The sequence below is a fragment of the Hippoglossus stenolepis genome, chromosome 2 (assembly GCF_022539355.2).
Source record: "Hippoglossus stenolepis isolate QCI-W04-F060 chromosome 2, HSTE1.2, whole genome shotgun sequence".
NCBI classification, from domain to species: domain Eukaryota; kingdom Metazoa; phylum Chordata; class Actinopteri; order Pleuronectiformes; family Pleuronectidae; genus Hippoglossus; species Hippoglossus stenolepis.
The window spans coordinates 19,393,266-19,420,572 of NC_061484.1; the positions used below are offsets into that span (position 1 = coordinate 19,393,266).

Consider the following 27,307-nt stretch of genomic DNA (forward strand, 5'->3'; position numbering starts at 1 on the left):
TGTGCTAATGAGCTTCTAAGCTATTGAAGCTAATCAAAAGTCCACAAAACCACATTTATTTTAGTGTCATGTTGTAAATTAGCATAAACCCTGTAGCAGGCAAACATAAACAAAAACATTTTGAAACTTATTTTAATGATATTGAAGATTTTTAACCAGCTTCTAAATTTCTGAACAAAGACAACAGCGGTCAAGGTGTATTGTGGGTAATGTAGTGCTGAGACTAACTCATGATTGGTCAAGTGTATGCATGGGCGGGACCTCTCTACTGCACCCTTAACCCCCCCAATCAACACTGTGCAGACTCTGGCTCCAATGCACTATAATGTTAACAAACTGTTATTATCTTTAGATCATGATCAGGGACACAGCTTTAAATAAATACATTATGAACACACATGAGAGTAAAAAGTCACATCTTTCCAAAACCAGGAAATTTATTTACAGTTCAAGTCAGTCACATGCAACTTTTTTCCTAAAATGAATAAACATGAAATTAGCAAAAAACAAGAAAAGAAAAAAAAAGCACATTATTTTCTCCAAAAAAAAACATATACAAAAATAGAGCTTACAAATACTGTACAGCAATTGTCTCTAAAAATATTCTGCTGCAGAATTTTTAGTTTTACAAACAATGTCTGTGAGAGTCCACAAACATAATCAGTGTTAACAAAAAAAACGGGGAAGGTGTGAGGGCAGAGGGAGGGGAGGGTTTGTTTGGAGAAAGTGTGTGTGGGGGGGGGATTTGTGAGTTGGCAGGGCACCACTAGAGTTACAGAGGAATAAATAACACGATACAAACAAGAAAGTTCACTTCAGGGAGGCAGTGATAGAGAATCCTACATGCTCTGGTCGCTGGAAGTATAATGTACCAATTGCGTATTGTTTGTTAATAAATCAGCCCGTCACTTTCTACTCAGAGTACCGGTCATGTTTTCATGTGAAGTGACTGAACTATCTGATCTCTTTATAATGGAGTTAATGGAGTCAGAACCAGCAGTGACATTAATGGTGATTTTACTGGTGGGAAGCCATTTATTACTATATTCACCACTGGCTCAGTTTGCTTTTCTATTTTTGGCTAAAACCGTACAGACTCTCCTCCTGTTCTTTTCAAACTGCAGGACCTTCTCTCTCATTGGCACTGACAACATTTTGAGTTGACTGTGATCAGGACGGCACACGAGGGGGTACAGGTGGAAAGGTTGAAAAAGTGTTTACAATCAAACACAACACTTAAGATCGCCCAAATGGCAGGAAGTGTTCAGCTGCCATTTAGTTCAGATGAAGGCGCCTTTCTTGTGCACAAACACAACTATTGACACTACTGTCTACATACACTTAACAATGGTAATATCAGTGGCAACTTAACAATGCAAAGTAGCATGCTTACACATTGAATGTCCTCGTGTTCGTTTTCTTTCTCTCGTGAGCCGTACATTCAAAGACGAAACACTTAGCAGGAACGTAGCTTTAAGACTTCTGTTATTAGCACTGAGCTAAGAAATGTGTCATGGTTTCGGAACAAGTGGCAGAATTATTAACTTATGTACAGTTTTGAGGAATAATGTAGGACCACTCCCTGTTCGCTGTGAGAGGTTAAGTTTTATGAAACAGTCACAGCCTCTTCATAACCAAAGACTGAGAAGGGAGAAGGTACCAAATGAAAATTCACACAACAGAAGGCCCTTATGTTGCATATTTTGTTCAACATAAAACCACAGCCTTTCCCGTGATCAACACACACTCGATTAAAGAGGTTGTGATATGGCCAATTAACACAGCCCTGGTCTTTTGTTTGGTAATTGAGGCAGTTTTTGTTCAAATAAGGCTAATGTGGGCAACATCAATCATATTTTGTATGTAGGCGTCAATAGTTTTCTCATCAGTAGAGGGCGTAGCGAAGTAGAATGTATGAGGATCTTTTAGGGCATGATAACTATCAACTGAAATGCTTCACACAGCACAAAGAAATCCTGTTTTTGCTCTGATCCGAGTGTTGACATTTGACGAAGGTTGTCGCAGTCGGGTGCGGGCCGACACTCAAACCACAGAGGTGAGAGCAACAAGGCTTCTCTGCCGCAGACGGTGAAAGGCGTTGAAATGACGGGAACCTGTGCAGATATGTCCATAAAAGTATTTGGTGTTGGAGAATATAATCTTATTAGGAATGTTGTGTTATTAAAGACACAATCAGTATATATTTTAATGTTTGAATCTGAGGTGCTGTTTATTCACAAAGTTATTTCAAGCCGTAGAGTTTTAGTTATCTCCATCAAGGAGGTTATGTTTTCATTCGTGTTTGTTTGTTTATTAATTAGCAGGATTATGCAAAAACTACTGGGATGGGGAATGACCAAAGTAAGAAGCCTTTGAATTTTGTTGCGGATCAGGGGTGGATCCAGGAATTTATTTTCACTTTCTTTAAAATTGCAAGATTAAAAATTTCAACATTTTCGTGGATTTCTTGCAGAATAATCTGTGAAATAATAATAATAATAATAATCTGTCATCTTGAAATAAATAAGACATGTTTAGGGGGCTGGTACTTAGTTTGATTTCAGATAGAAATCTGGATCTAATAAATTGAAATGTGGTTTCATAAGGGTACTGTTGGACCTTGGTGGAGGTAATTCCATTTTGTTGAATAGGGAGTGTAGTTGTGTTTTGTTGTTAATTTCAACAACAACACAAATCTCTAACAGCTTCAGAATTAACATTTGTTTAAAAATGTGTCTAATGTATTTCATTGCCGATTTCATTTTTCAGTCAGTGGGACTATTTTTTCTTTTACCCTCAGATCACTGATTGTACCTTTAAATATAATATTTGATTATCTCATCACAGGTTATTGATAATCTCCAATTTATCTTAGGTTCATCACTGTGAAGCGAGGTTTTTATAAGCTGCCTTTCACATCAGCGCTTTACCCCACTACACATTTACTAAATGCTTCTAAAGAGAGAAAAAACAAAAACATGCACAATAGCCAGGCTCAGGGTTCCTGTGTTTGTGGCACGGAACAAAAAGCTTCCCTGTACTGTACAGAAAGAGAGAGAGAGAAGCGAAAGCACCAGAATACTGCAGCCAGAAAAGCTGAACTGTGTGTGTGTGTGTGTGTGTGTGGTTGTGTGTGTGTGTGTGTGTGTGTGTGTGTGTGTGTTGCTTCATTACAATCTGCTGACCACTGACTCTCTGGCAGCCCATGTGAGGTGTGTGTGTGTGTGAGTATTGGGGGGGGTGGGGGGGCTGCCTCTTCCTTGGTGCATCTGTATGTATTTTACACAGTAGTGTGTATCTTAAGCAAAAGGATATGCTGATGATTTGCCGAGAGCAGGTGTCAAATCATCCAACTCAACTCAGCTGTACCAAGAAATTGTAATAAATAAAAAAAATAAAAAAAATAGAAATACTCGACTGAAGGGTAGAAGCAAAGAGGGGGTTCCTTCTGATCTCTTCCTAGAACTAACTGTCAATACATTTCAAGCAGGATATGTGACGCTAGTTTAATATATATCAAAATAACAATTTGACATTTGTTGCTTTATTTTGTTAAGAGTGTTAACTGTCAAGCCATCGTAATATTCACGCAGCTCTGCTTCAATAAAACAAAGCAATGCAGCAGCAGAGCAAAAATAAACCTAAAACGTTTGTCATATAATGGATTTTTGTTTAATATTGCCTCGTTACTGGTGTTTGTTCTGTACAACTGGTTTATGCACAAAGCACCAGGTTGTTCACATGAATACTGCTCAGATAATCACAGATTTTCTGTTGGAAAAGGTCCTGAAGGGTGTTTTGAGTGTTTATCTTCCAGGTAAATTTGTTTAGTGAACTTAAAATGTGTTCACTGTATCACCATTGTGTTTAGGCAGTAAGATAACAAAAGGATTATCACAATGCAAACATTGTTGTGAATGACAAACAGTGTGTTAGTGTTCGTGTTTGTAAAATTGTGGGTTTCAACACATTGAAATCTTTCACATTTAGTCAGACGTAAAGTCTCGAGGTTGATTTCAGGTTATTGTCTCGTGTGTGCAACTCGAAAAGAAACCATCGTCCAAATTTTCCTGACATCTACCGGTGTAAATATTGTTGTCCCTTTGCAAAATATTTATATTTTAATTAAAATAAAATAAAAACGCTTGGCTTTGCACTCTGCACAGAAATAATAGTTAATGGTAAAATACAAAAACATGACCTTGCTACTACGATCACAAGAAATTAAGTTTTGACTTCTTGTAAAGTGCTTGTTAAATAAAAAAGAAAGAAAAAATATATATATTTTAGCGTAGCGTAGTTCTTGGCTTTTGTGTTTTTCTTCATCCAGGTCTTCAGCTGGTGTTCCCAGAAAAGTGCTTTGGTTGTGAAAAAGTTATTGACCACATCATGGCCGAGAAAGAAGCTTCTTCTAGATCAACTCTTCTTCATTGTCCGCGAAAAAGAAAAACATGAAAATAGTTGATTATCAGTCCGAGCTGATAACAGGAAATCCTCTTGTGAACCAATGGAAAGACAACAGAGTCAACCCTGGCCGCCGCTGTAACTCCAGTTTCTCCGGTCTGTCCGCCATCTCATATCAAAGTGTACCTGTGCAGGTGAGAGTATGACTGATGGGATGTGCGTTTGTGTGTCCGTGGTGTATTGTCTGACAGGATGTGAGTCTGCTACACCAGGTTCTCGATGCCGGGCAGAGGCTGCTGTATTGGCACGGCGGGGTCCGTGCTGCCAGCCTGCTGAGCGAGCTGCAACACGGGCATGTTGCACAGTGGACACACTTTTCTCACCTCCAACCATTTAATGAGGCACCTGGGAGTGAGAGGGCACAGTAGGGACAGAGTTCAAGTGAGGAGGACAGACACGAGCAGAGGAAACTAAATGGAACCTTGATTTAGTTTGTTTTTTAATTGAACATATATTATGTTATGTCATACTGCATTTTATAATCATCAATATTGGCACCAAGCTATTTAGCTTCTTACGACCAAAACAGTAATGTAGCTGTCAATGTGAGCTCTTGAAAGTTGAGTAGTGATTTTCAAAAGCACAGGTAGAATGAGCATTATATGACATTATGTATTATTCATGAAAGTATGAGAAGCCAGCATGCTCTTTACTGCTCATCACTGTAAAACAACATGGCTTTACACACACACACACACGTTTGTACAGCTGTCTTAGTGAGGACCCTTATTGGCATAATGCATTCCCTAGCCCCTAACCCTAACCATCCAAACTAAAAGCCTAATCCTAACGCTTAACCTCACCTAAACCTAATTCTAACCCTAACCCTAAAATCAAGTCTTAACCCCCAAACAGTCCATTAAAGGGAGGGTCACAAAGTGAGGACCGGCAAAAAGGTCCTCACTTTCCCCAAATGTCCTCCGTAGGTTGTAGACTCAAACTGGTCCTCACAAAGATAGCTGTACAAGAGCACACATACACACTAAAAGCAGTGTTTATACAGTAGATTCATTGAGCAGTGACCACTCTTGCTGCAACTGGGGGAAAAGAACTAGGTCAAGGGGGGTGTCGTGCTGATATAAACAACTCAGTTGAAATGATTGGAACACAGGGGGAGGTGTGCGAGGAAGTTGGCTCAAGCAATCTTTCATGTGTAGTTTCTACCATACACACATTAACTTTTTGTCATTGTTGTGGTTGCACACTAACCCACTCTGCACTTGTACACTGACTTGAGAATATTTTATTCATTGTTTTGGCAGAAAGGTTATTTTTCTCACATCGTTTCACTGTGGGTTGTGATTTGTCCTTCACTCTCCTCCTTACTCTGTGTGTGTGTGTGTGTGTGTGTGTGTGTGTGTGTGTGTGTGTGTGTGTGTGTGTGTGTGTGTGTGTGTGTGTGTGTGTGTGTGTGTGTGTGTGTGTGCATGTACATGAAAGTCAACAAAACCTTATACTTACTTCCTATGAAAGGCATGTTTACATGGACAAATCCCCAGCTCATCTTTCTGTTTGAACTCCTCCAAGCACACCGCACATATCTGAAAGGGAGACGGAGAGTCAGAGATATTTTCAGAAGAAGGTGGTGCAACATCTTTAAATACGTTGGCTCCTCTCTGGTGTTTGGCACTCAGTCTTAGTTTTGTGTTGATGTGTTGGAAACAAATGATCCAAATAGCAAAGGTCAAGCACACACGGAGGAAGACAATAGGCCAACACGCACAAAAGTAAAAACAAACAACAAAGCAAAATCTTTACGTGAAACTTCATTGTCACATAGACTGTGGGAACTTAGAGCACTAGGTGCAAAGCTGAGTGGAACTGAGAGACTAATTCACGCTTCTACAACTAGCAGGTCAGACAATGCTCTCCTCTCTCCTAAAACAAAGAACTGCAATTTATTCAAAACTCTGCCACACGACAGCTGACTAATATGGAGAGCACACATCAGACCAATTTAAAAATCTTCACATATCAGTCTATGAAGGCATAGACAAAAGCATGGCCTTCATGGTTCTCCACTGAGTTAGGACATAGATAGAGCATCGCTGTTACAGATCGTATTCAAGACTGATTACATTATATTGAAAAACAACTGGAGGTAGTTTGTAACATATATTGACAATGTCAACATAAGTAGATAAGGGTCATACAATTCCAATGTCAACAGCAGATATCCAGGCCAAGACTCTTCGTGCACTATTTAGAGTCTTATTACACTAGTCAAATGTTTCTCTACACAAAACACAAACAGTGATACTTTATAGGGAAGATCTCTATTAACAGCTATCTGCCTATGAATGCAGATTATTCAAAAAAACGATAGCCAATGCAGTTCGGTCAATGTTTACCTGCAGGCAACCAAAGCCTGCTCCAACATGATAGGTCAAAACCCCTTAAGCCCCAAAATCTTGCCTGTTGAATATTCACATGCAGAATCTGTTTATCGAGATTAAGGGTCATATAGTCAGATGTTTTATTTCTATTATCTCTGCCTCTTGCTGAGTCATGATGGAGTTTTCATTATTGTTGCTCCACTGGTGACTCCTTGGTAGATAACATAGGAAGCACATATCTGACTACACTCTCGCCACAATATATTTATATTGTATTATATTATACTAGAATGTGTAGTAACAATGAGAGTGTGTTACTTTATGCATAAGGCTCTAGATATTTGGATTTGTGAGAAAGGAGACAATAATCAGCAGAATTCAGGAAATCTCCTCACACTAAACTTCATCCAGCCAGGGGGGGGAACGCTTTCATGAAAGAGCTTTTAATTTGGCAAACAGGTTTTTGTGGCTGTCTAACTCTGCAACAATTACCCCTTTTAGCCACAGAGATTTTCTTTTTCTTAGCTCTGTTTTATGGGGAGTGGATGGACAAGTGAGGATAAAAAGAGCAGCATGTGGGCTCCTAGCTTTCTATCCCGAGGACTTTTGGACACAGAGCGATCCTCTGTAAAGACTTTTAAAGACTTCTGCTTTGCTCTCTTTATTGGTGAATAGATCCGTGTTTTTGTTCAGTGCCTTGTCTGCGGTGTCTCACTCACAGTCGAGATCCGGGACCCTTCGCCAACTTTTGACTGAAACTCTTTCCCCCCGATTAAATCAATTAATCCCGTAAGCTTTAGTCGAAGACTCCATGCAAAAAACATGAGCTTAATTTTGTGGAAAATCGTTACCAGATCACGAACTTGATCAAAGTAAAAATGTTAACCTATGCCCATCAAGACTAATATGTTAAGATTCAAGGTTCAGAGGAATCAAATGTTTTCTATGTCAAGCACCAAACACAATTTACAAGTTAGTAACGAAACAAATGTTTAGAAGAAATAAGTTATAAAGTAACAGCCTTCAAAAATGATTGATCCAAATTGAGTAAAAGGCTCAGAATAATCCTCAGAAAAAATGTGTGGTCACGATATACGCTAGTTAACTAATGTGTGTTCAGGCCAATGTGTCCTCTCCCTCTAGATCTCGAATGATGAGGACATGTTGCCTGGCTCCATGGCAACACCTCTATATCAGTCACACTCACTTTCCTATTACTCTCTGTTGCATAAAGAATAATTACCAGGTAAATTACTACTCATTGCTTCTCATTTTGTCTGTCTACATCTGCATGTTTGCTTCCATGTTTTTCTTTCCACACACTTGTATTTCTGCCTAGAGAACATTTATGTAACTCAGTCTTACAGAACTGGTTAAACTCCTGAAATCTTTGTAACACACACATGAAGCTGCACTAACCTTACTTTCTGGTCACCAATGCATACATTAAAAATGCCACAAGTCTGACGATGTTGAGAAATAAACACTGAGCAACAGCAGACAGACTATTGACCAAAATCCCTTAAGAAGTTTTCACAATCAAAGTAATGCATTCTTCACTAATGTCCGGGCAGTAAACATCAACAGTCCAATAATGTAATACCAATAAAACACTGACCCAGTTTCACTTGACTTTCACTTCACTCGAGTATGGATTATTGTCCTGGTGTGTGTTGTATTGTTGTGACTTATCTTTTATGTGTCATTCTACATCAGTCCATGTCTTTTGTGTTTTCCTTGATTACAGATATTTATTGCATTAAGTTTACACATCTTTCATTTGTGCCAGATTTGAACAGATTTTCATGAGGCCCTCTGAAGGTAACACCCTTCACAAGAGAAAAATAGGTTTTGTGAGATTATCATGACCTTATACTTTGACCACCAAATGTTACTCAGTTACTCCGTGAGTCAAAGTGAATGTCTGTACCAAATTTGAAGAAATTCCCTCAAGGCATTCTTGAGATATATGTTCACAAGAGCTGTTGCCAGCCTATTTCTATTTCAACATCGCCACATATTGATTCATATATTGATTGTTATTTTCTGAACTTAACAACATATGTATAATAATAACAATATATAATAATAATATAAGGAAAATCTCCCCATTGGACTGTGCCTTTTAATCTCTCCTTCATGCTCAAAATTACAGCAGTTTGTCAAAGTAGCTGATTAATAATGACCTGCTGACTATAGGTAATACAGACACTGATTGCACTACAATTGTAAGAGCAAACTAAATGAGCATAAAAAATGCCCCAGCTCGTTTGTAGAGCACATCACCATCAGTGGAATATTACTGTAATTCTGTTTCCTGGTTGTTTGAGGGCTCTGGTGTTTGAGTATCTGCTGCATGTGCCGACTGTTTACACATATGTACGCTTGTAACTGAGACTGTGAAAAACTGTCAATGAGCAGCTACTGTAAACTCTGATGCCATTTTTTATGACTTGAATTATTTATGATAGTATTCATTGCACAAAACCTATGAATGAGTCAAAGGAAGGCAGGGGTCTAACTCAAACTAAAAAAAGAACAGTGATCTCCTAACTCCTGACTGCTCAGGTTACACTTGAACATGACTTGAGCAGTGAAGTGATCCTATATTATCACTCCCCTTCTACATACTCTACAGACTGAATCTGTGCAGATCCTTTGGTGTGGGAGTCTTTAAAACTGGGTCATGCGGCCACGCGGGTGTGTGTATGTTATTGTCTTTAAAAAAAATTTTTTTTAAAATACAGCTTGGCTATTCTGTCACAGCCTTCACTCACATGACTCCCTCTGATGCTTTCTATCAGTTACAAATAACATAAATAATAAAAAAAGCCTGAAGGGACACTGAGAAATTCTTACACTCCTGTTGATAATCTGCGTTTCACCCTGTGCAAGAGCACGCATGAAGATGCTATCGGTGACATTTCATTTGCACTGCCATGTTAAATTGGATGGTGCTCTTGGCTGGCGATGACAATTTCTCCGCTGCGGAGCCAGCGCTGTTGCTTTACACGCTGTTTGCTACTGTAATTTTCCAACCAAGCTGAGCTGACACACAGCCTTATGTAACGGTAACAGAAACGGTAGGGAGGACGCTCATGACTGAACCACAAGATGCTTGCTTTCACATGACACTGTGTCAAGGCAAATTTGCTCAATGTTAAATGAAAGATAATGTGTATGTCCTTTCTTTTGCAAAACAAGATAAAGCCAATGAAACAGTTGAAAACAGAGGCCCACACAATCGCAGAAACCTTGAGGTTTATAGAGCTGCACAGATCGCGCAAACAGTATTGTGCCTTGAGATGTTCAGACATGACACATATGTTCCCTTCTGATGCAAACTACAAAACAGTGATTTGTACCTTTTAGAGGCTTTTATTGTCCACCTTGAGGCCAATGACCTTCATGGTCACGACACATAAACTGCCCCTTCAGAGTCTCAGGCCAAAGCACTGTATTTGAAATTATTCAAGGGCCGAGCACATTATGGGTCTCCTTGTAATTTACGCAACCAAGAAAGGATGACCTACATTAAGTGTATTGTATATTAAGGCTGAAGCATTATTCAAATTAAGTAACACATGACCAGTTAGTCCAAAATTGGGTGATAGAGCAGTACGGTCTGTACTTGTCAAGCTACATTACAGTACGTTCTGCCCACTAGATATTCTGTGTTATAAGGAACAATTTTTGCAATTCGAGTGTCATCAACTGATAATAACTAAACAAAGAAGATAAGTGCTTACCTCATGCAAATTTGGCTCTTTGACTTTTTCCTTCTGAATGACCTGAGAGGGATAATAAGAGACAGGGACAGATTATCAACTAACAGATAGAACAAGTGTGTGATGAGAAATCGACCAGTCAGGCCGAATAAAGGACACAAAAGAAGATAAGATTTACCATAACATACTGTCGCTGCTAGCAAGTGTGTGTGTGTGTGTGTGTGTGTGTGTGTGTGTGTGTGTGTGTGTGTGTGTGTGTGTGTGTGTGTGTGTGTGTGTGTGTGTGTGTACTACATGAGCTTGAGGATCTTACGTAACTCACAGAGGATTTGGACGAGTTTATGTTTTTAGCTGGCAGGTAATAATTTATGCAGCGGAAAAAAAATACTTCAGTTATAGCACTTGGTGATGACTCTAGCACCTACCATGCCAGTTTGTGCAATGTGTGTGTGCACGCAGATGTGGCCAACTCTGAAATAACTGGGTGGCTTTGCATGCTAGTATTACATAATTCCAGGATATGAGAATCGTCCGTCACTCCCTCTTTTCAGTCTATACCCCCCCCATCTCTGAAACGCCCCCAGCTCTGAAACGCCTCCAGTGAACTGTGAATTGCACTTTTTCCAGCACAGCCACTTGCTTCCCTTCAGCTCAAGTGTAATTGAGAATATTTGGTATTACAGATATGCTTGCCAAATGGCGCTAACGATTTTTGAAATAGTTTAAGCAGCTGAACCCTCGAAAATACCTGCAGCTGCCAGAAGATTCAGCAAATGAATTACTGCAAGAGCTGAACAGACCTTTTGGGACCAGAGGGGAATATAGATGATTTTCTCCACACAAGTTCATATCACTCTCACACTTCATCTCTGATATGATATGCTTGTTTGTGTGTGTGTGTGTGTGTGCGTGTTTGCCACTGGAGTGCTTACTTGTTTGTATGCATATAGCTCTTTGTGCGCCTGGTGCCGTAACCTTGGGAAACGTAAAAACAAAAACATATTTTTGATTATTGAGTGACCATCTCCAGCAGACACCATAACAGAGACAATCTATCCATACATCCTGGGAAAAAAGTGAGAAACGACAAACACTGATTTCATCTCCTTATAAATACTTGCCTTTAGACACCAGTCTACAAATAGGCATTAAAATCTAAAAGTCCATACAGAGTATCATAATAATTTGACGTATATATATATATATATATATACTGGCCCTATATCTTACAAAGACATATTCTGCCTCAGGCAAAACAACCATAAGCCAATAACTGAATAAATATTGACTGGATTAACTAATCAAAGAAAGAAGTAAAAACATAACAATAAAATTAGACTTAGACTTAAACTGTTAAATGTTTCTTTGCTTAATCATGCAATAGTCAGCCAAGATACATATTAACTGGCATCATTCTGGGATTGCATAAGGACTTGATTTCCTGTCAAAACAAACACTGAACTGAAGTGTAAAACATTAACTCACAATATCTCCCAAAATACACTGGATCAGATTTTAAAAGTGAAGTTTATAGTTAACATCAAGCTCTTGAGCAAAAGCAAAGTAACTAAATGAATGAAGGGAAAACAGGAAGTGATTCTAGGTACTGAGGATGAGAATAAAATATATACAGAGAAAAGGAAAGAAAACAAGAGCAAGACAGATAAAAGAAATTCATAGGTTTGTAAGATTTACCTCCATAACAAGTAACCTTAACCTCTCGCAGCAGAGTGAGAGGGATCTGTAAAACAAGCAGCACAGTCTAGGAGAGAAACTGACATTTTGAAAGAGGTCAGCAGGTAAAGGTGCAGAGACTCCCAAGGGTAGGTAGGACACAAGTGGACAAGAGTGAGGGGGATCGTGGATTACTGGTGTGGGTGTTGCAAAATGGCCCTTTTTCAAAGTGGGTGAAGATTAAAGCCTGCTGAGAATTAAAAACAGGCATCCAAATTGACGTCCCTCTCTAAACCATCATTTTCATGATTTGACAGTGGTCAATGGAAAATACAAAATGAAAAAAGTCAGTCACCATTACAGTCTGTAGTATGTTGGTGTATTCATGAACACATAACATGTTACAGGAAAAGCAATGACTATATTAGGTGACTGATTCAGCAACTGCTCTGCAATTCTTAACAATACACATTAATAACCGTTTATGTTGTTTTCTGCTCCCTCAAGACAGAAGTGCTCAGGAAAAACCCTTCACTCCTCCTGCCTGCTGCATTGCATATTTCACACATGTGTGTGTGGCCTGAGGACTCACTGATAGAGGCGGTTGAGTATTTCTGAGAGTTACTTCCCTCTGTCAACCCCTGCGTGCATGTTTGTCTTTGTCGACCTAACAACCCATCACATGTAAACTCTAATATGTTAAGTCCACGGTCCCTTCAATCACCCATCCTTGGAAAAAAAAAAGCAGTGATGATTACTGTTTTAAAAAGTACGACGTTTACTTTCAGGCGGTCTATAAAGTTTTAACTGAAAAAATTTAAATTTAGCCGCCGGTCTTACTAATTGTCGAAGACCAATAATCAGCAATGAGTTTTGTATATCTTCATGCCTGATGGGAGATATGATTAAAGTAATTTGGGGCGTGTTCCTTTGGGAGACTGCATCTTTAGATGCCTTTTGTCTTTCACCTTTAATACCTAAATAGCAATGTTGACTTTAAGTACTGAATCATGGTACTGCATCAAAGCATCTCTCAGTTTGATGGAGTTGTGGGAACACAGTATATGATATATAATGTAGGAATATGGTGAGAAAATTAGGGAGGTAAAGAGGCCCTTGGGGAAAAAAAGGGTTATTACTATTTTCTTTGACGCAAAGTGCCGTGACCATGATAATGTCGACAAGCTTTGGATCTCAGCATATTACTGTTTATACTATCAATTCAGTTTATCAAGTCACCAAATTTTGTATCGTAGCCACCATCTCCAAACTGTGCTGTTGAAACATTTTCCTTTATGTGAAAGAACCATAAGCAAACACGTACAAAAAAAGACATTTCTAAAAAGAAAAACAGAAAAGTCTTTTAGTTGAGACTCAGCTAAAAGCCATAGTGACAAGTGTCATACAGTAGTTTGTATAGAAAATATATGATTTTTAGATATGTCATAAAACTGTTTGTGTGCAGACTTGTTTAGTGCCAATCTTCACTGCAGGGTTTCTGCTATTTATACTACAAGATACTGAGTTCTCACTAATAAAAGCCATTACATTAAGAAAAACCTGAAAATGTATCCTGTTTATGCATAAATAGAAATAACCCTCCAGTAGCTAGTGAAATAATACACAAAGACACTTCTGGATGAATAATACATGAACCCACATCACCTGAAATGTAAATGTGCTGTTATGAGGAATGTTGCATAATAACAGTGTGTGAGAAGAAACATTCAGTTCTCATTATAATTTTCAGGTCTCACGTAAGTATTGGTACTGACAGCCTGCTCGTCAGAAGAGGTACGAAGCTCAAAGCTTCAAGTCAGACTGCACAAAATCTTCTCTGCACAAAAACATGTGAATTGTATTTCACACGTAAATTTTGTACCTGTATAAAAAAGTGAGAAATGAGGGTAAATACATTAGGAAAAAAAACCTGTATGACACTTTGCCACTAACCCACACAAAAAAGCAACGACAAAAGAATTCAAGCTTAATTCAAAGCTGCATGGATGTTACCTTATTAAGTAGCAGCAGAAGAGGAGGCTGAGGATGAAGACAAAGATGGCTGTCCCAAACACCACAATGTAGATGTTAAGGGGAAGGTTCTGGAACCCTATATTTGGCATCCTGAAACTGTAGTGTGGGAAATCGGAGCTCATGGATATTCTGGATGGAGGGAGACAAATGACAAATAAACATTAATTTAATTTTAACATTACAGGAACAGGTTTTTTCGGTTTTACTCTGAGCCCGTCTCATCTCAGGCAGATTTTCATTTAGTTGATTAACTAATTCAACTTGAAGCTTATGGTCAACAAACTGTCAGAGAACATCAGGTAGCTCAGCAGCATTTCTCACAGAATTATTTCAACCCATGGCAGTAACGGGTGCACATGCACAAAGGACACTCTGGCAACAGATTCCGGGAGACAGCTAAACAGACTGAAGAGTGAAAGATAAGTTCTTATGTGAGGGAAACAACTGCATTGCAGGCCTTTTTCTGTATGGACAGTAAAAACGTTATGGACCATAGCGTGAGCATGCAGTAGCTCGATCAACCGGTAGTGCAACAGCTCAAGCTAGCGGCAAGCAAATAGTGCTGCATACACCAAGATAGAAATCTCTCATGTTATCATGAGAAGTGTAAAAGTAAGTTTTGGTCCATAATGAAACTGTGGTGGGACAAATTAGAAAATGGCAGGCCGCCAGAGTCTAGATACTCAACAGGAAACATTGTTGCTGAGCAGTGAGCAGAAAGTTAAACAGTTACTGGTTGATCATGAGGATTTACTCACTGTGACAAACTGACAAATTCCAAACTAACAACTGGTTTACTTGTGGATGCTAACAGGCTAATGGGCTAGCTCCTGCAGAAACCATTAGATACTATCTGTTATTGCACAATCTCAATATAAATAATAAATACAATATCTATTCAGAGACCAGCATGACAATTCTAAACTCATTAAAAAAACAAAAGTACTGTGTTACTGAAGTTAATCAGTCTTTGTGCCACCTCTAATCACGAGACATGGGGAGGAGAGGAACAACTTTTATTTGGTAACCCCCTCTTGTGCCCCTCCCATTCCAAAACGCCAAGAGCTTAACTCCTCTTCACTCTGCTGGACAGTGGAAAGTTTTGTGGGTTTTGCCATGGCCACAATCCCCTCCTGCTCACGATTGCATCATGCTTGTATCACAGTGACCCAAAACTTTGCTCTCAGTTATATAAGGGAGGTGTCTCACTATGGGAAATAGGACACTCTCTGAAAATTATCCTCAAAAGCCTCAATATAACATTACTCCTGCTGATATTGGCAGTCATGACGGGCGCATCAATGCGGAGCCACTAGTCTCCCCTAAAAGGAGTTGGCACAGTGTCATTTGGCATTTACGATCTACTTGATTCTGTCTAACTTTACACAAGGACAGCGTTCTTGGTAAAACAGCTGGCTCGTGATATCAGACACCAGGGATGACAGCAGTTGTAATTTAACTAAGTTCTCTTTAGTGTCTCACTATGACTTTCGTTTAACAGATTGCTTTCTTTTACTATTTTTATATGTTACATACAAAGAGCTCTCAATGCACAAAACAAATGCAGTCACTAGTAAACAGAAGAGAAAATATATGAGGGTAAAGGGCCACAAAATGGTTTGGCACTGTTCAAATAAAGCACAGTGTGCATGTACTGAATGCAAATATCACTGGTATGTTTTGCTGATGTTGGAGCCAAAATAAACAGTCAAAAGACAGAACCATCACATCCATTGAGGTTCATGTGGAGGCTGGAAGACTGTGTCCATACACAGCTTGGAGCTAATGTGCGAAACAAATAGGATTGCTGCTGTGTATTAACAGTGGTAATGAATTTATGTATAATAACACAAATGAATGTGAATATAAGCCTAGTATATCTCCTTTAACTTAATTCAAAATATAAATGAATTCCAATCCTGTTCTTGATTTATATTTTTTAAAAGTGCATGCGTCAATATGCTTCAATAACCATTTTATGCATTGAATCAAAGTGTGATGTACCAAGAGATTCCCATCCATAGAATTATGCAATCACATACAAATTTCAACACTTCATATTGAAATCAAGTCTGTGTCATTCCTCCTAACACGACCCTCTGCCTCTGATTATCTGAACACGCAGCTAAATGGAGCTAAATGTATCTCACACTAACTAACATTCACTGTGGCTAATTAAGTAATCTTGTAGACTTTTGTCAATGTATTAACAATGTATTTACTCTTCTCTAGCTACTTTAAAAACACAAAGATTGGTGTCGACCTCAAAAAGTAACAACTACTACTTGTATCTAATAGCTGAGCGGTGCCTTCATGCTCAAGAGTGGAAAAGTGAATAGATCTATCACACAGACCTTTGAGTGACATGACTAGTTCTTGAGAGCCTTGTCAGGGGGTTGGCTCTTGTATTTGGACATGTTTGGACCAAAGCCTTTCTCTTTCCTGTTCATAAGGCTCCATGTGTCCCCTCTGTCTCTGACTCCTTCTGATGTCTCTATCTTAACAGACCCACAGCAATCCTCTCCCTGCTTATCTGAGCACACAAACATATTGCAGAGCAAACACTTTCCATACACTTAGGTGCCTCTGGAGACATTTGAGACCAACACTGACGATCCATCTTACCTCTACGGACCAGGCAGAAACAACATTTGTCATTTCTATTACTTTGTACAATAAGCAAGTTTCATTATCAATGTATACTATGTAGATTTTAGTTCCAATAAAATCAAATAGTAGTTTTCCTTTTCGAACCTTTTGCCTGGATCTCATTATTTCTATAATCACTGCAGCCGAACCACCGATGTAAGCAAATGGCAGGTCTACATTGAGATATAAAAAGTTTCAGTTATGTAGCATCTACATTTAAATACTATGTACAGGTATGCGAGTATACTCCACAACAAAATCACAGTTTGCCTGAAGGACAGGTGTTTCGCTGGTTACCTAGCAACAGCAAAAAAAGGACACAAGCTAAAACTCACTGCACTGCTGTTTTTCCTTTATGTGTAGGCTTCAACAAAGAGGCCAGTGCGATATGTGCCTCATATTTTGCCGGTTAGAAGCTCTGTCTGTTCGGGGCCTTACACTGTTCTGTGGCTGACTGAAAAATATTTGGTCCGTACATTTTTTCAGGTTTTCCACCAAATGGCAGACAGACCAGAAATTAGTTTTGGACCCTGCGTGGACATAATGTAGCAAATAATCCGGAGGCTATGACAAAGCATCCTTCACAGACATTGCTCTTTATCATACAAGAATGTAAACAGAATCATTTTACATATATGCGTGTACATGGACTGCTTTATACAGCGTTTTTCCATTTCGTCATTGACTACTCAAAGCACTTTACACTACAAGTCTCATTTACCCATTCACTACAGCTACTATATGGTGTGCTTTACTATCACACATTCACACAGACTAGTAGTTAAGAGTTCAGTGTCTTGCCCAATGACACTTTGGTATGGAGTGAATGTTAGTGGATAACCCACTGTACCTCATAAAACACAGCCAACCTTGTGTATACATACATGCGTATATATTGAATGCATAATATGACCTCATGATCTTTGACACATCCATAAATTGTTGCAGTGGTGCTATTACAGTCGACAGGTTGACTCTATGCTGAGCAATAACTCAGTTCCTACATCCGAGGCAGCTACAGCAGACACGGGTGGTATAACAGTCCTGCATAAATCCTATGGGATAGACATGTGGGTCAGTCAGGTGCTAAGTGTTAGGGATGTGTTAGTATGTCATTGCAGATATGCTGGTCATTGCAAATGCAGGTTAGACTGAAGGACAGATTTAAAAAGTCTTCTTCCCTGCAGCACCCATATAGTATCAAGATTCGCTGACCTAGAGGATGTTGGGTACATCAAGCAATCTAGAAATCCAACCCGTTTGCAGTAAGCAACCCACATACCACAAAAGTTAGAAGATGAACCCATGTGTTCTGCCAAACTGCGACTGTAAAAGGATAATAAAAATTCACCAACGAGAACAAAGTCATTAGGACATTGAATAATACGATATTTAAATTCTTGTAGTAACTATCATGGAACAAACGGGAGATGACAAACAATGCCCTGTATGAGTTTGTGGAGAAACACAATTAAAGCAGATACATATATACAGGCCACAAGGGGTCACTGAATGGTTTGGCAAGATGTAAACAATGTGAACCACATGCTGTGGCTATGCCAAGACTCATTGAAGGCAGATTTGATTCTGAGCTTACTTTAATTTGTCACCAATTTCTTTTATACTGCTATAAGTGCAGACACCAGGCATTAAAATTGCATAGCACAATGGAAAATGTGATGATATTGTGAAGGTGTGTCACAGGGAGGATAATACAGGATTATGAATAAATGTGAGGACTTGGCAACAAACAGCGCCCTGTGGTTGAAAAATGGCAGGCGTGACTTTCATCTGTTCTCCTCATCCCAACCATCTGCCTTTATCATTCATTTTCACATGGCCTCACCCAATTACATAACCAGCAACAACACCATTCACAGCACATCATTAATGGGAAGGGAGTGAGAGGGTGAATCACTCTTCACATTCACTGTTTCCTGTAAAATGAAAAAAGGGGCAGGGACAACTTGAAAGGACAAATTTAGCTTGTACTAACACGGAAAACCTATGCATCACCAGGGAAAGATGCAGAAAATAAATATTTCAAGTGTTCTTTATGCTATTTCATATCAAGGGTTTGCTAGTTTTTCGTACATCTGGACATGAAAAATAATCACACTATACACAAATGCATGTAAAAGCAGCTTTTAGGCAACACCAAGAAGCCTACTAATAAATATCTAGAATCATATTTTGTAAAGATGAGATCGATTGAGTCAGTGCGGCAGGATACAGAAGATACACAACATCCCTCATATTTTACCACTTCTATTTTGAGGTCACTGAACATAATATGTTCACTCTTCTCTCTCTTCTACCTGAGGTTGAGAAACAGACTAACATACAAATTATATAGTGTTTAGCTCAAGAGACATTTCAAGTGATAGTAAATGCTTTTCATTTCTAATGAAACCTTCACAGAATAGAACCCCTTCATGTGCTGCTGGTGTCCATGTGAACTCTGAGCTGTGGAAGCAAAGACAACGCCCCAGTATTACACCTTTCCATCTGTTTGCTGCTAGTAGTTTCACTTTTCATATGTTTAACCATAAACACTTCCGAACTTTCCCTGTGAGTCATTTGTGTAACAGATTAGTTTCAATTTGACATGTTGGTATGCAGGCTTTCGTTTTCAAAGATGAATTAACTTCCAAGTTCAGTGATATGATATCAGCATCAAGTCAAACAATGTAGATAAATATAGAGCGTATAAAACCCCATGTTTGGACACTCAACTTTAACCAAGCATACTTTGGTAGATGTAGAGTTGCAAAAATATGGTTATAAATCTATTCATCCATAAAAAGAAAGTTATTTGGCAAATAAAAGAATGACAGCATTTGCTGCTGTTATTTGTCAAACATTATGGTAAATTGAATATACTGAATATATTTTGGGGGTTTTGTATTGTTGGTCGGGCAAAAGAAGACCTTTCATATTACATATTACCTTACATTTTGGGTTCTTAAGTGCTTGTCAACCATTTCTTTGGGAAATAGTGACGAGCACTTCATGATGTCATGTCTTTCTGTTGATTTATATACAATTGAATTGATTAAGAAACCAATCGGCAGATTGATCCAAAATAATCATTAGTTGTCCAAAATGTGTAGGTGGAAAGGTTTATACATAACCATCCTTTCCAGACAAAACATCTGACCTTTCACGTGACATCTATCATGGGTTTTGTGAGTCATTTCCCTACTACACATTAGCCAGTAACAATGTAGTCAGGCTCGAAAAAAATTCAACCTATACGGATCATTACACAGCCATTCAAACACTGAGACCTACATACACGACGGCTAGACACAATTGTAGAACACTCAATTCTTTCAACAAACTATTCGACAATAATTCTTTAACATCGTATCAAAGGACGCTCCTTTTCTCCTTGCTCAGCATTAAATGACACATACACCTACAGGGTGAGGACTGTGGAGCTTAATCAAACATAACAAACATGCTGTTCATCCACCCATCATCCTCTTCAGGACTCTTCTACACTGTGATCATTATCAATAATGGCTTGACCATTGTTAAACACTTACATGGTCAAATGATGACCTCTGAATATTTTTGTCATGTGAGAAAATGGGTTTCAGGTCGCTGCTGAGGAATACTGCCATTAGGAATAAGTAGCCTCTGTCCATTTGTACTTTCTAAATTGGATTTACCAAAAGAGTTCATTTTCCCAATCCCAAAATATCTGCTCTGTTGGGGATTCCCATGTGATCAGCCCTCAACAGTACATTCACAAGATGCAGCCAGAATAAGAAGTGGAAATTTCCACTAGCAACCAGGGCTGGCCATGAGATTTGCACATCTGAAACTTAATATGCCAAAGGGTAGCAACAAACACCAGGGCCTTAGAGGCAGAGCAAGAGACTCCTCAAAATGTGCTGGCTGTGGGAACTGAAATTTCCATATTCATGATACTGACTCATACAGCAAATTTTCAGCACAGCAACATGGTATTTCACTTCATACATCTGAACCCATGCTAAACAAGCTATCTAGTGATATCAGCCTATTTTGCAATGTACATAACACCTAAGTGGGTGTCACCCAGCGATACATTAATAAAAATTATGAATTTAACAATAAATAATGAAAACATTTACATCTGATGTATTCTGTAAATGCACATGTTTTTCTCAACAGCAAAGTAAGTTTTGCCTCTTCAGGACAGAGCATAGGTCCCCATGAGGTCCACTGGTCCTGACAAGGTCAGTGTTTATGTTGGAAAAGATCCTAGTGATAACATTAATGAACACACACACACACACACACACACACACACACACACACACACACACACACACACACACACACACACACACACACACACACACACACACACACACACACACACACACACACACACACACACACACACACACACGGGATACAGGGCCTTACTCAAAGTAAGGTACATGTATCTGTAGTGCTCCCCTGACTGTCTGCCCTAAAATGGAAGAACACGCTTCAATAGCTTCAGTTTATTGTTCTTTTATAATATTTGGACCATATTAACAATGTTTTCTCTTTCTCTCTCACTTTGAAAAACTAAAAACAAATTTCTCCATTTAAATTCTGAGATAATGCACAGAGCTGGATCATGCTTCCTCCTGAGATGAATAATTATGATGATATTGATGATCACGCACTCCATTACTTACTGTATGAAAGTAGCCGGCAGTGTCTCCACTTCAAGCCCTGAAATATGCATTACTAAAAGCTTGTTTTCCTGGGCCAAGTTCTACAGTAAGTAGGTCGCTGTAAGTATGACTGCAGTTATGGAGATGTGGGAGACACAGGACTTGAGTAGAGCTGACCTTGGTCAACGTAATGTCAGCTGCTTATAGAATTGTAATTACCTGATTTACATTCAGTATCACTCAATGTACTGTCCAGCACATGCATTGGCATATAATAAATGGTACATGTTATCATGACTTTACTGGGAAACGTATTTATTAAAAAGCTTTTACTGAAGGCACTGGTCTTTTGTAATAAGTGTCACATTAATGTTATCAGTAACTGGTTATTCCATACATGCAATCTGCCTTTAATAGCAACAATGTTTGTGTGCATCTCAAATTCAAAAGGGACAACTTTAGCAAAGGACCTGATGTGCTGCAGGCTCGTGGTCATAGCGACCGCAGACAAACAGGAGTGTGAATCATCATTTAAGTCTGCTGTGTGGGAACACCTCAGTTTCGCAGTCAACTATAATGACGACGGACATAGATGAGTAGATCGTACAATCGTCTGGTTGTACATCAAACATGCCGACTCGTTAGAAACAGCATCACCAGAGTGATGTCCGCTAACATTGGGAATAACACTAACATTAGTTGGATAAGTAAAAAACGAGTTCCGTGCAAACGTTAATTTCTTATATGCTGCACCTTATAGGGATATTTATTTTACTCTTTTTATTTATTAGAGTGTTTGTTTTGTTATATTACTTATAGTTAACCAGTTACCATAGTTGACCAGGGTTAAATAAAAAAATAATACAAAATCTGTTTAATTTTTTCTGTTTCTTGTTTCTACTGTCACGAAAAACCTACCGAAAACATACCAAACCATGACCTCAAAACTGAGGTACGTGCCGAACCACGAATTCTGTGTACCGTTACACCCCTAATCAAAGGCTGAAGTTATCAGTTTGTTCGTTTAATATAGTTCCAGACTAACCCTGACCTAACCCTGTTCTGAAAATATAGTCAAAAGCAAAGTAAATTATAGTTTTGAACTGTCTCTTAATCTATGCTGAGCTCCCAGTAAGTAGGTACTTCCAGTCTAAGGTGGTTTGCAGATACTTAATAAAAGGGTGTATTATAAGTGAGTGTAGAATAGATAATATAAATCAGCCAATGTATTACATTTGTAATAATTGAAACTATGAAAACAAAACTACCCTTGACTTGTTAGGTTGTTAGAATACATTTATGTGTAATTAATTAACTAAACATCTTGTAACTATATGTAATCAATCCCTACCTGGCTGGATATGTTACCTTCTACAATAAAATATAAACAGTCAAACTATCAACAGCTCACTAAAACATACAGACTGTGAAAGAGGAGAGGATCAATCATCAACTGAATTCATCTAAATAGAAACAAAAAGAAAAGCTTTTCTGAACTTGCTCTTTCTCCCTCCCCTTGAAGCCCAAGTGGACTCTGACAGTAACACAAGCTGACACAAACAAGAGGAACTGACACACACAGCTGTCCCATAGCACTCTTGTCTCCCGTTTCCAGTGCTGTGCTTTATTATAAGGATTTGTCCTACTTTCAATGCTCCATGTCAGCTCAAGAACTTTCACTATCTGAATGTCAACCCTTTACTTTCTTCTTCATTTTAATTCTATTCTCACTTGTGTCAGGGTTTGTCTGACATGTAAAATAAGAGTATTGAATGATTTAATTTGAAAATAAAAAAGCATTTTCAAACTGTATAACTTCAGAAAATGATACTCAATTTGTAACTAGCCGTATACCGTGTCTTTTTAAGGCTACCTGAGAAACAGGACCCCCTGTCTACAGCGTACAGGGTCAAAGTCACTAAAAATAAAACCTGTAGTCATGTGAGGGTGAGTAAGTCAAGCTGAAGCATGAAAACAACCCGCACCCAATACAAGTCATATCAGTTCTTTGGCTTATCTGTTACTGACCTGCAGGAAATAAACAAATAGTCTAACCCAGACAAAACAGAACTTACAGTGACATAATTCACACACTTTGACTAAATTCTATCATCTACTCTCAGACAGCGCTTGAGGTGACCATGTGTTTTGTGCTTGAGGCAAAGGGCAAAAACCTAATGAATAGTGGATCCGTTTCTTTTATTCACATTATGGCTGCCACCCACAGTCTCACCATGTCACAGCTCAAGTTGACAAAGTAAAAGGTGTCATCACCAAAGGGCTTTAGTGGTGAGTCTCTGTGGGTGGTTCTCATGAAAATCTACTTGGACCACACCTAAGCAAATTGCATGTTCAGCAATAATTAACCTCTGAAAGTTAAAGACTGGCCGACCTAATAACAACACAAAGGGCAATTTGATTTGTTATGGGTTCACAGCTCACCCAACAAGTTGCATTAAGCCACCAATGACCTGGCACCTAACCTAAAGGCAAAACTGCATTTCATAGTTAACTTGAACGGCACTCAGTAGGGCACGTACCTCCGTAAAGACCCCACACACTCATCAAGATCCGTTAACAATTCCATGAGAAATCTGTGAAAATGTCAAAAAATGCCTTTTCTCCAAATGCAGAAGAAAGTGATAAAGATTCCTGGAACTGCCCCTTGGTCCAGATCCAGGCCAAAATTTACAGGGAACTTTCTTAGCCCATATCCCACCAAGTTTCATAAATCCAGTCAATAGTTTTGCTTAGTAACGGACAGAAGCAAAAACATAACCTCCATGACGGAGATTAACATCTCCTCATGCTCTTTCCCACTCTTGCTAATTGTGCATAATGTATTTTAATTATATGTGAGCACTGGCTGTACTGAAGGAGTTTGAGGAGTCAGAAGGAGCACTCCTGGACCACCCATGTCTCAAGTGTAATGTGTACATTGGAACACCAAGACAGTTTAAAAAGACGCTAAAATCTGTGAACTGTGGGATTTGAATATTTAAACTCTGCCTTCAATGTGACACACAAGTGCTCTTAAGTAAGATCCTTAAACATCATGAGTGTTCAGTAGTGGACATTTCCTGTAAGGTGGAAAATGACACAACTAGTATTAACAAAGAAGTAGTATGAAGTATGTACATCCCCCAAGCTGTAGATGACTACTTTTCTTTGTATGTGGATGTTCACAAGCTGTTTACCAGCGAGATAATCTTACTATAAATAATCCCTTCCCCCACAGGAGGGTGGTTATACATTTGGTAATATTGGGTGTCAAGAAAGACCGCTGATCCCTAGGATATCTACAGACGTTTAGCACGAGTCTTCTAAATACCAGAACAACCATTAACAATCTTCTGTTAGAAAAACTGTCAAGTCAGAGGACAACCAGCACCATACCGTCACAGAAACCGTCGGGTGGGTTGCTGTCTGCTTTGGAAAGTGTTTGACTGACACATAGGGCAAGTAGACTTGATCCAAAATCCTTGTCAGATGGTCCGACACCTTTCTAATGCGAGAATGGGGATTGGGGAGTTCTGACCATTTCTGGAAGTTTCGGAAAACCAGCAATTCCGACATTCACACCCACTTCACTCTGTCTTTATGTGTGGCCATTTGGATCAGGTATTCAGCACATTTGAGGAAAAAGTAGGGTTGCATTCATTCATTTATATTCTCTGTGTGCTTCTTAGCAAGTCATGCTGTGAATAATTACCTCTGTTTTGACAAGACCTGCATAAATAAAGTCTGCTTGCTTCGCTTATCGAGCTCCGGAAATTCAGGCAGATTACCAGTTAATATTTTCTCAATTTTCAGTGGTATCACTGTTTTTGCAGTGCAGTCTTCCATAAACTCTACAGGGCTCTAATCATATAACCCCCCTTCAATACAAGTTAAATTGATTTATATAGTCAAAAATCTAAAAGCACGAAACCCTCTATCCTCAGACCTTCGATGAACATAAACACACTCATGCTATATGTACACCAGAATGTGTTCCTGTGAGTCATCCTTCTGACAACCTGTGCACTGCAAGGTTCATCCACAGTTCAGTAGGAACACCACTGATCAATATCTCATCCCGCTCTGGATATCGAGTCGTGTGTCCGAGTGGGTGTCCAGCTAGTTACACGTAAACATTCTCTGAACTTATTGATACAAAATACCACTCTATTTGTGCTGCATTGGGAACGTTTGTACGGCCGTGTGCACAGAGCCGTCCCTGGTTTCGCACTCAGAGGCCAATGTGCAGAAGGTTCGACAGATTTGAACTTTTGGTGGAGGCCAGCGTCTGCCACATACGATCAACAATCCCCTTTCGCCTCTATCAGAAATCTGAGAGCACGGATTTGCCTTCAGCAGCTTTATGATCCGTTTTACGATTATAGATGCGGTTAAGATGAGTTAGGAATTATGATGAAGACCCATCATCAAGGCTGCAACTAACACCACTTGCATCCCAGAGACCACAGTCATTCCCATCCCAGACAAACACACGGGTGGTGGGTGCCATACAAAGAAAGTTGGATGAGTGCATGGACACATTCAACGTGAACAGACTCACACCCGCACTGCTGCCAACCAATGCCCACTGGGGATTAGCGTGTCAGGGCTGTGGCGTTGTTGCAGCTCACACAATGCTGTCAGTGTTGACGGGAAACCCAGAGAAAGCCCCACTGTTTCCCAACCATGCGCTCCCCCCCGCTGGTCGAGCAGCGGTTTAAACCACAGCGGCTGCCTGTCACCGATAACGAGGGATGTGCGGTTTTGGACCATGACAGCCACCGCATCATCGATTATCGGTTATAATCGGGCGCTAATTGCATTGATTCCCCCGTGTTGCTGTGTCTCTCTGGGATGGTTCGGTCGCGGCTCACCGACTCCTGGCGTGGTTCGATCGGTGGGTTCGCTGCAGGATGGGGCGACAGCTGGGCGTGGGCTCGGCAGCTAGCAGCGTCGAGGGCTAACCTTAGCTGCGACTGGCATAGCTTTACTCAACGTTAACGAGTGGAGCAAGTTAGCTGAGACAAAACGAACCGTTTAAGAGGTGAAGTCAACGCAGGGACAGCCGCACACCCCTCCGGAAAGTCCTTTAAATGATCTCTATCGACTCGCGGGGTTGAATAGTTTCCACATGACACGTTTGACCGATGTGTGATAGCGTCAGTATCAAGTTCGTCAATTAACAGCGATGGTTTAACGGTGGTAAAGAGACACTGAAGCATCCACTCACCGGCGTTTCCCTCAGCCCCGGTAGCAGCTTCGTTGTCCTGCGGTGTTTTTCTTCACTTTTCCCGGGCTGACGCCGAGCACCGTCCCGACAGCAACAACCGAAAACAGCCGCTTTATCTTGGCGTTACCGAACCGCTGCTGCAGGGCGACCTCATCACACAGCTCCCGCCGGTACCGGTGACGATGGTGGCTGTGGCGGTGGCGGTCGGGGGTTTGTGGAGGGGTCTGGAGTTAACAGGCAGAAAGAAAACAAAACACGGGGAGAGAGGGGGCTCCTCTGGTCGTGACTTCCCCCTCCTGAATTATAAAACACAGCACTAATGGTTCCTCCTCGCTGGAGATCTGCTCCTGCTGCTGCTGCACGGTCCGCACGTAAACGTCTGCAACCAGCCCACGACCACCAGAGGCTAGATGTCACCTCCTCCTCCTTCTGCGGGTCAGCCCCGCGTACACACAGGCCGAGGCGGGTAGGAATGCTGCGGGAGGGAGGACAGCGTGTACGTGGAGGGTGATGCTGGCCAGTCCGAGAGAG

General features: G+C 39.9%; 1 protein-coding gene across 1 annotated transcript; it reads right to left on the bottom strand.

Moving 5' to 3' along the window:
- Positions 1–412: 412 nt before the first annotated feature.
- rnf24 (ring finger protein 24) lies at positions 413–27,307 on the bottom strand. The gene is made up of 6 exons (XM_035166062.2): positions 26,777–27,307; positions 14,216–14,365; positions 11,461–11,503; positions 10,550–10,591; positions 5,926–6,005; positions 413–4,809 (listed from the first exon to the last, which is right to left on the bottom strand). The coding sequence occupies exons 2-6, from the start codon at positions 14,356–14,358 to the stop codon at positions 4,668–4,670; spliced, it is 450 nt and encodes a 149-aa protein (XP_035021953.1). The 5' UTR covers positions 14,359–14,365; positions 26,777–27,307; the 3' UTR covers positions 413–4,667.